A 10119-nucleotide genomic window follows, 5' to 3' on the forward strand; every position below is an offset into this window, starting at 1 on the left:
TTTAAAAGAAAAAATAAAATAACACACACACACACACAAATATACTGGAAAGAGCAAATAATCTGGAGTATCTTGCTCCAAATTCCTTTGAATGTTCTCTGGGCTTTACACACAAGCACTGAGAGCCCTCAGGAAGTTAAGGGCCACAGATGACTTTATTAGCCATCAAAACTAAGTCAAGCTTAGGTCTTCGACTCACATGAAGTAACCAGTTAATTAGCACTGCAGATTCTGCTGCTTCCGGGCCTAAGCCAAAAGTTCTGCAACACAGTAACAATTTTCCACTGAGACCAACGTGAGCTAAACACAGCTCTGTCTCAACAACAGCACCCAGAGAGGTCCAAAAGCAACTCTTACACTTTTTTTTGGTTAAGACTTTTTTTGTTCACCAACTATCATCCATTCACTACATAAATATAAGGAATTCTCTCAATTAAGTTTGCCACTAGTCTGATTCATGCTAGCTCATGCCTTCCCAAATCGAGTCAATTTGATAAGTACACAGTGACTATGTCTGATGCGCTGCCCTGAAAGCCCTGTGCCTGCCACTATGACTCACACAGGCAGGAGCAGGACTCAGGGCTAATGGGAAGTGACTGGCGGTATGCAGGGGCTGGAGTAAACAGAGGGCAGGTGTACACCAGCCAATCCCACGCGGCAGAGCAGCTGACTCCTCAGGACTGAAGAGGGCTAAAGAGGAAGCTTGCTCCTCCGAAACTGAGCTCACCAGGAAGTCTTTTAGCTTTGCTAAGAAACTCCCTCAGTAATCTCATCCTTCTACTATGCTGGATCCTCCAGAGACTTGGGTGCCGCCTCAGCGGTACATGGATGACTCTCCTGGGTGAAACTCCACCCACCCAGGTTCTCAGGTGAGCCTGCTATCCTTGTAAGGCAAAAAGAAGAAACGGAACTTGAGCCAAGGCTCCATGTGGGAAGGATCAGCTCTCAGACTGTGTAAACAAATTGCTATAGTCGGACATTAAAGCAATGGGGCTGGATGACAAATTTATTTTTCCTTCCTCCTGAGAACAAAGGCCCTGGAAGCTCCAAGCCCTAGAAGGACCAAATACTACTAGAAAGCATTACTTCCTTGTGTTGTGTAAGTCAACTCAGACCTTAAAGACATTCCGTCCTGCAGGGGAGCTCCTTAGGCAAGGAGGTAAACAACCACACACACACACTCGTGCAAGCATGCAGAGAGAGAGAGAGAGAGAGAGAGAGAGAGAGAGAAGAGAAGAGAAGAGAAGAGAAGAGAGAGAAGAGAAGAGAAGAGAAGAGAAGAGAGAGAAGAGAAGAGAAGAGAAGAGAAGAGAAGAGAAGAGAAGAGAAGAGAAGAGAAGAGAAGAGAGATCTTTAAAGTTCTCTGAAACTGACCAGATTCACCAGGCCTGTGGGGGAAGAAGACTCTCAGGCAGAAAAGAGCTGCCTGGAAGACATTTCTGCCAGCTGAAGCTGCAAAGAACCCTTCCATCTGCTGAGCTTCCCCGCAAGCTATCCATCGTGGTTCAGGTTCCCAGCTTTGGTGAGCTGTCACCCATGCTGGGGTGAGGCTTGGTGATGCAGTTGTTCTGGGGTGATTTGTGCTCATCCAGAAGAGGGGTCATTTGTAATCCTGAATCCATATTCCTGTAGGGAACCCCAATAAAACTCACTGGATCGCCAAACTGAAGTTGGTGGTTGGCATCTTTACCACTAAAACCTGGGTCAATCATGAGTTCCTGATCTGGGATTGAGCAGAGTGTGTTTGATCTATGCAGTCACACAACACCTGGCTTGCCTTAGCTTCAACTCCAGGAACTAAAGTTTCTCGTAACACTATCAGAGTTTTCCTTTGCTATGATGGCAAAAATGTAACTGGACTTAGACTGGTACACAGTCTAAAAACTGTTACCACCAAGAAAAACTACAAACCTCATCTGGACAGGCATCTCAGCAGTTAAAAGCACTGGTTGTTCTTGCCGAGGACCAGGATTTGGTTCCCAGAACTAACTTCTCTGCTTACAAATTGCCTGTAAGCCCAGACCCAGAGGATCTGCCACCCTCCTCTGGCCTCCAAAGAACAACAGGTACCCATTGTTGTGCAATATAAATGCAAGCATATAATAAAATAATTTTAACTTTAATAAGTACCTGGCACAGCAGGTACTTAGCATATTTCCAGGCCCTGGGTACCACCCCCAGCTTTTTGAAGCAACAAAGGGAGGCGATGGGAGGTATTCATTCAGAGATGTGTCAAGATTACGTTTTTCACCATTACTCTATTTACTCCTCGTATAGAACAGGAGGAGGAGAAACATAAAAGCCACACCCATCAAAGTCCAGTCAGGCTAAAACATTAGTCTAAGTTCAAATAAGCACATTGCAAAATATATCCTACTATGGAATGATGCCAGCCCGTATGGTGTTAAAGACCCAACTGTAACCATCTGCCAAGTGGCAATCAGCAACTCTCATATGCTGCTATGAAATGACTAAACACAAGTCACTAGCCAAAGGCTTAGGGCACCTCACAAATGGCTCCACAGGCACACAACTAGAGAAAGCTGGTAATTCAGAGTGTCTCCTCTTCCTTTTTAGTCACATCAACGGGCATCTCAACTGTCCTTTTTAAGTCAAAGCAAGGGGTTGTTTTTTACCTCAAACTTTCCAGTTCCTACAGCATCCTTGTTAGAACCCCTTTTACAGCTCAATATATGCACCGGAAGTACAAAAACGGGTTCCATCCTCAGCCACCATAAAGCTAATTCACTAACGAGAAATAAAAATCCCTCCATACAACACATTTTGCAAAGACCCCGAAAAGTTAAAACCATTTACTCAGCAAGCTATTTGGTGATCTGCATTCTTCAGGCCCCACTTGAAAACAAAGTGATATTCCCTGGAAGAGCTGAAGCACCTCCCCCCCCCCTTATCACAAAGGAATGAACAGCATTTGGCCATGCAACATTTCCATGCAACACCTACTTGGAGAAAGCAGAAAAAGGAAGGGAATCCAGCCAGATGTTAAAAAAGCCTCACAGACACACTATGGGCAAACACAGATGGAAGAAGTGCAGAAATGGAGGGCTGTCCATAGGCTTCGGGGGTGGTGGGGGGAGGGATACTCAGAGTTCTCCAGAACCAAGTCACATGTGTCTTACACAGTAAATGCCCAAGGCTCAGATAGCAATAGTCTTCACACTTTTGATTTTTACAGTCTAAGGCTGACTTACTATGATAAGTTCACAAATCTTAATAGGTTTTATGTCACAATTATTTTTGTTTCATCCTAAACTACCCAATCTTCAAACAAGTGGGACTGGTGATTGGCTTTGCTTTCTACTCCTCACATAATATTAATGTATAAGAACTGAAAAACAGAATATGTCCCATCCAAGAAACTAATAAAAAAAGATAGAATTTCATTCCTGTTGAAGAGAATTATTGGGTTAATTTTAGCGGTGGTGGTGGTTTTAGTTTTGTTTGTGTTTATTTTGAGACAGGATCTTATTATGTTGCCCAGGCTAGAACTCACAGAGATCTGCAAACTTGTGCCTCCAGGAGTGGTAGGATTAAAGGCATCTGCTACCACAAGTGGCTGGATTACTTCATTATTGCTGTTTCATTATTTAAATTCACTTATTAAATTATTTAAATTAGAGGTAGCGCATGTCTTTAATCCCAGCACTCTGAAAGCAGAGGCAGGCATATCTCTTGAGTTCGAGGCCAGCCTGGTATATGGAATTCCAGGACAACCAGGGCTATACAGAGAAACCCTGTCTTAGAAAAACAAAAACAAAACAAAATGGGGCTGAAGAGGTGGCTCAAACATTAAACACACTTGCTGCTCTTAAAGAGGACCCAGCCCTGATATGGCCATAAAACACTCTGTAACTACAGTCCCAGGAAATCCAATCCCCAGGTCTGGCACCAGGCACATAAGCGATAGATAGACTTCCATACAAACACAGCAGCATACAAGTAAAATTAATTAATTAAAATTTAAAAATCTTTTTTACTGCAAGTTTTTATGAACCACAACTGGGAAAATACTCCGGAAAAAAAAAAATCAAATGGTTAAGTATTTGGGGGTGTCAAAGTCCTTAGTGTTTTTTCTTAGAGGCTTGGGGATAATGGCTAAGATAGTAGGCACCTGTCATTAAAAACACCAGGACAGAGGCCAGTATCAGGGTTCTTGCCCATCACAATTCTATCATCTGATCAGCAACACCACGGCCCAAGCACAACAATGACCTCCTGGTACTTAGGAAATTAGTGCAGTTGCCAAATTCTCAGAAGCACATGTCTAAATCAAGTGGAAAGAAAGCAAAGAATCCCAACTCACAGTTCAGCATTACACAAAAACCCTGCAAGACTACTGACTGCCCTCCCAGGTACCTTCCCAAATAAACACTAGCCATTACAATAATGGCTACCAGGGACAGTTCTTTTTAACGGTTAAAGCTAATACCTCCTTAGAATGTCACAGGTGTATGAGCTGCTACTAAAAAGGAGGGTGGGACATCACAAAATGCCCTGTACTGGTTAAATGGCCACTACATGGTTCTCTATCCTCTTTTTTCTTTTAGGATTTATTTACTTATTTATGTATATGAGTACACTATCATTCTCTTCAGACACACCAGAAGAAGGCATTGGATTCCATCACAGATGGTTGTGAGCCACCATGTGGGTTGTGAACCACCATGTGGTTGCTGGGAATTGAACTCTGGGACCTCTGGAAGAGCAGTCAGAGCTCTTAATTGCTGAGCCATCCCTCCAGCCCCCGTTCTCTATTCTTAAACCAAGTTCCTATTCTTAAACCAAGTTCCTATTCTTAACCCCGTTCTCTATTCTTTAACCAAGTTAAACTCTGATGTGCTTAAACACACCAAACTGGTGTTAAGTTGGGCCTCTCAATCTATGGCCCTGGCCCTTGGACTTGGGATCCAGTGACTCCCAATGGACCAGCTAACAGGATGATCCAGCTTCCTTCCACCCAAGACTGGGCAAACCATGCACAAGATAGCACCAAAACAAAAACACCTTATCTCGAAACATCAAGGTCACTGTGGCCACAAGTTTCTGCATCCCTGATTGTTGCTAAGAATATAACCAATGAGGCATTTTTATTGAGAGACAGCTCTCATTTGAGATAAATCTTTAATATGGCCAGGCTGTTTAATGGGATTTGTTTTAGGGATTAGGCAAGGAATTCCCTAGCGGCCAGTTATCTTGGGAGATGTTGAAAGGCAAGTGATCACTGGTCCTTCCCAATTCCACAGCTGCCCTATGGCACCCACATCTCTAGCCACAGCCTAATCAAATCAAAGTGTCTTTTTAAACAACTACTCATATACACAGAGCTACAGTGATCTAAAGTGACCCCCCCCACACACACACACACACCTACTTTCAAGAATCTGTCTCCTTAAAAGATAACCTCCGGAGAGGGGTGAAAAGAAAGCTAATGGTGGGGACATTGTCATCGTGCAAGCACTCAGATACATTCAAGCAGCGTTCATCGCTCACACAGGACATAGCTGGTTAGCTGTGATCTACTGCCCTTGAACAAGAAACTAGATCAAGGGTGAATGAAGCAAATGTAGACATTAGTCACTACAAAAAGCAAATGTAGACATTAGTCACTACAAACTCCCCAGAGGGCGATACAAAGATGAAACCGGTCTTAGTCCTTAGCAAACCTCAAAATGAGGACCATTTATTGTGTTCAGAGTGGAGTGGCCTTTACTCTGAACGCAGCTCGCTGGGCTGTTAGGAGAGCCAAACCACTGATTAGTGCATTAGGAATTTCTGTGATTCTCCCTCTCAAGGTTGGGTTATTGCCATTCCAAAGGGAGTTGTACCCCCCTTTCCGCATCTCAGATTTTTCACCGGCAAACTATCTGGCCCTTTCTCCCTAGATTTCTAGACCTACCTCCCTTATCAACCCAAAATCCTTCACCTAATCCCCACGCTTAACTTTGGGAACCCATGACCACCGTGTCCCAGCACCTACTCTCTGCCAGTGTGCAGTGAGGTAAGTGCATTCCCAGCCATTCTCTACAGTGACTGACATCAGGAAGTATCTGTTCACATGCTTCTCTTCCCAGAAGGACTCCCCGAAGGGATGCAGAAAAGACAATCCCACCCTTTGTTGCATCTCTGAATAGCGGGGTGTGCATCTGTACGGCGCATCCCTCCCTCAGTGCCAGGGATCATTGAAAGCCAGAGCCATCTAAAGCAGTCCACTGTGCTCGCTCGTGTGCACTAGACTTCTATAAGCAGAAGCCCAGCCAGGCAGTCCAGGACTCAGTCAAGTCCTCCAAGTGACTGACACTAAGTAGGTGCTCATTAAATGGTAGCTTAGTGGTACTGAAAAGCTACAGCTGAGGATAAAGCTCAGAAAACTATGCTTAAGGCCCTGGGTTCAATCCCCAGCACCACTTACCCACACCCACAGAAACAATCACACACACACACATACATACACACACACAAACTGGCATTAAGTTGGGTGAGTCTGGTACACACGGTATTGTACCAGAATTTCAAAAAGAAAAATCTTCCCTTTATTCAATCTTTGCAAGAAGCTCTGTAGAAGCCAGGCAGTGGTGGCACACACCTTTAATCCCAGCACTTAGGAGGCAGAGGCAGGTGGATTTCTGAGTTTGAGGCCAGCCTGGTCTACAGAGTGAGTTCCAGGACAGCCATGGCTATACAAAGAAACCCTGTCTTGAAAAAAGAAGAAGAAAAGAAGAAAAGAAGAAAAGAAGAAGAAGAAGAAGAAGAAGAAGAAGAAGAAGAAGAAGAAGAAGAAGAAGAAGAAGAAGAAGAAGAAGAAGAAGAAAGAAGAAGAAGAAGAAGAAGAAGAAGAGGAGGAGGAGGAGGAGGAGGAGGAGGAGGAGGAGGAGGAGAAGGAGAAGCAGCAGCAGCTCTGTAGAGGGAAAACAAGAACAAAAAGCTCAAAAGCCACTGTTACCTAGCCTAAAGTGCTCTCCTCATCTCCCCCAAGAACAGCACCCTGCCCAGACTCCTAACTCGAACTGTTGACACCATCCATTCCCTACAAAACTGGGTGAAATGCACATTCCCCACATTGAAGTGGCATTATTCAAGAAAATGTATTGGATTGGCTAATAATCCTTATCCTAACCAGGATTACTGAATGGCCCTTTGTGACAAATACAATTACTACTTCCTAATTTGTCAGCCAAAACGACCTTCTTCCTGGGATGGCCCAGTTTTCTGTAAAGGGTTGTGGGGACAGCAAACACACCACATAGGAAGCTATGCAGGCGTCTGTCTTTGCCTCTGCTGGGATTCCAAAGTGGAAGCAGGGAGTGTGCAGTGCTGGGCAGTTTCTGGGAGGGGATGACTCTTCACTGGGAACCTCAGGAAAGCCACAACCATTATTACTCAGGTCAGACAGTCGCCAGAGAAGCTACTCAGCCATAGAACTAAAACTAAAATCTAGGAGAAGGCTGTATTCCATGACTGAGTCCTGGCAGGTTCCCTCCCAAGTTCTTCACATTTCAAGAATGTGAAAAGGCCTGAGGTCGAAATCCCTGATTATTTAAAACCTTAAAATAAACTACCGTGTATAAGCGGAAACTTAACAAATGGAGACATAAAATAAAAGAGACCGATGACAGGTAAGATACTACCAGAATACAAACCATTCATCATTCCCTTCTGGGGCTTCTTCCAAAACCCCATCTCCATTCCCTACTGAAAAATAAGCTGTAACACAGAGGCTTGGAAAGGACTCACTGAAAAGGAAAGTGAGGACTTGGGTACCAAGGAGTCCTCCGTTTCTCTCGGTACACGCTCAGAACTTCTACTTTAAGCTGGAAAGAGCACACACACATACACAGGCGTCCTGTAGGTGACCATAGGCACAGAAAGTCTTGGGAGCCTGGACTACACACTTTCCCCTACTTGAGATTTCATCCCAAAGCCAAGGGACTTCACGAGGCCATGAGCCACCAGCGCCGTCCTCCCAATCGTCCCCTCCGGGAGGACCCTTGCTAACTAACTACAGCCCCAAGAGTTGCCGGCGGAAAGTGGGGAGCCTCACGGAACACACCAGCTCCCACGCAACCGCTCGCCGCCTGGCCCGGGAGGAAACTTACGCGCAGCCAGCTCGACAGCTCCCGCCGCGGTGGGAACCCGCGGTCTCCCCGCACCGGCATCTCGCGCGCGCTTCCCGCACGTCCTCCTCGCCGCAGCTCTGAACTCCAAGCTGCAGTGGCGGACCCCGTTCGCCACCACGGGGAGCCTCCCCTTTGTCCCTCCTCCCGCGGCGCAGCCGGCCCGCCCCGCGCCTAGCTGCGCCCACGCCGGCCGCCCGGCCGGGGAAACTCCAACGGCCGCTACCACCCCCGCCGCCGGGGGAGAGCTCGCCGGCGCCGCGCCCGAGGCCCCGAGGCGGGCAGCGTCATGCGCTCTGACTCCCGGCCGGCGGCGGAGGACTTGGAGCGGCAGGAGGCTCCGGAGCTGTCGCGTCCCGGCTGCACCCCCGCCTCGCTGGCCGGATGGTTCGCTCCGCCGCGCGCTTAGGAGCCAGCAGGTCCAGCCGAGCGCGCGCCCGGGGAAGCGCTGCGCGTTGGCGAGGCTGGCCCGCGTCCGCGGATGCCCGGGAGGTCGCGCGGCGCGTCTGGAGGAACACTGTTTAAAGAACGTCGTGGGGCTTCGCACTGGTAGCGAACAACTGGGGAAACTACGAAGCTTTGCTTTGGAGGTGGCCAGCCCAAACAAGTGTTGCACCCCAAATTTCTCAGCTCCACGGCTGACCCAGATTCCAAGGATACAAAGGTGTTTGGATTAAATACTAAAGCGGGACTTTTTAGGACAATGCCGGCCAGGTTACTTCCTTGGCATATGACCAGCAAGTCCAATAAAGAGATTGAAACCCCTCTCCGTCGCCTGCTTATAAAAGACAGGTGGTCACAAAGTTGATCCGACAAGATTTATTCAGAGTCCCCCTTGTGCAAGAATCGTGCGATTCAAAGAATCGCTTCTATTATAGAAGCAGGTTGACTATTTTGAATAGAGTCAAAACTGATACACGTGATTTGGGATTAGAAAAGAAAGAGTTGCGCCTCCCCCCCAATTCCCGCTTTTCTTCCCCTAAATTGGAAAGCAACCCCTAGCCTTGGTCCATAATGGAAAGGTAAAAGGTAGAAAGGTCTGGATAGCCCCATGACAAGATCCAGATGCCGGCGGGCTCTCTAAAAAGTGGCTTCACTTCCGGTCTAATCAGAACGAGTTTGGCAGTATATGTGGAAAAACAAGTCTTGCAGATGCTGCCCTCGAAGCTTCTGCGGCTGGCCTCCTTTGGAGTTGGAAGTCCACGCCTCTGAGTAAGCGCTGTGAGTAACATTTCCCACTTTATCTCCTTTCCACAGGGACGCGGGCTGGTCTTCCTGACTGGCTCGTTGTGTTACTTTCCTCCTGATCTAAGCACCTATTTTAAAATGGCTCTCCAAATTAGGTGGTGCTGACTTACAGTGGTAATGACTGCACTTATGAACCGGTCGGTCACACCTTACTTTCATGAGCTTATTACGTCAACAAAGCATCAACAATGGAGGAAAGGGTCCAGAATGCAGCGATCACACCTGTTGAGTGGTTACCTCTTCCTCCCTAGAGTGGGGCTGTCCAATTTGAGTAGTCCTTGCCAACTGCCTGTATTTACATTTCATTTTCAGTTAACTAAAATTAGAGGCAATGAACGTTTCAGTTTCTCAGTCATAATACCTACTACATGTGCAGTGATGACAGACACATGTTCCTAATGACTGGACTGGGCAGAACAAATAAAGAATATTCCCATCGTGCCAAATGATGACAGATTTATACACCATAATACCAATTCTTTTGACACACACCTGAATGGATGAATTTCACAAACGGTTGAAAATTCAACTGCTACACTGGCTTGGTGATGGCAGTATAAGCCATACAACTCTGGAATGTGTGAAATGCTCTTGCAGGCCACCCTCAACCTAGAGATTTGCCCGCCTGAAGATTTGGAGTGCTGAGATTACAGCGAAATTAATTGCACTCTTCTGGGAAGCAATGTATTTCATAGTGATACAATATCTCAAGCCTTCTCCTGGAATCCTTCTCCCTTCC

At 46.5% G+C, this 10119-nt stretch overlaps 1 protein-coding gene across 2 annotated transcripts in view; it reads right to left on the reverse strand.

Annotated features, from left to right (window-relative positions):
* Positions 1-10119, reverse strand: part of Tjp2 (tight junction protein 2) — a 98943-nt gene that overhangs the window by 71969 nt on the left and 16855 nt on the right. Inside the window, exon 1 of one of the 2 annotated variants that reach the window (XM_031389969.1) lies at positions 8115-8499. The exons of the other annotated variant lie outside the window; for it this stretch is intronic. Coding sequence (XP_031245829.1) covers positions 8115-8174 — 60 coding nt within the window. The 5' untranslated portion in view covers positions 8175-8499. Of the gene's footprint in view, positions 1-8114; positions 8500-10119 lie in introns of those variants that run through there. 2 annotated transcript variants of the gene reach the window in all.

This window comes from Mastomys coucha, unplaced genomic scaffold (assembly GCF_008632895.1).
Source record: "Mastomys coucha isolate ucsf_1 unplaced genomic scaffold, UCSF_Mcou_1 pScaffold21, whole genome shotgun sequence".
NCBI lineage: Eukaryota > Metazoa > Chordata > Mammalia > Rodentia > Muridae > Mastomys > Mastomys coucha.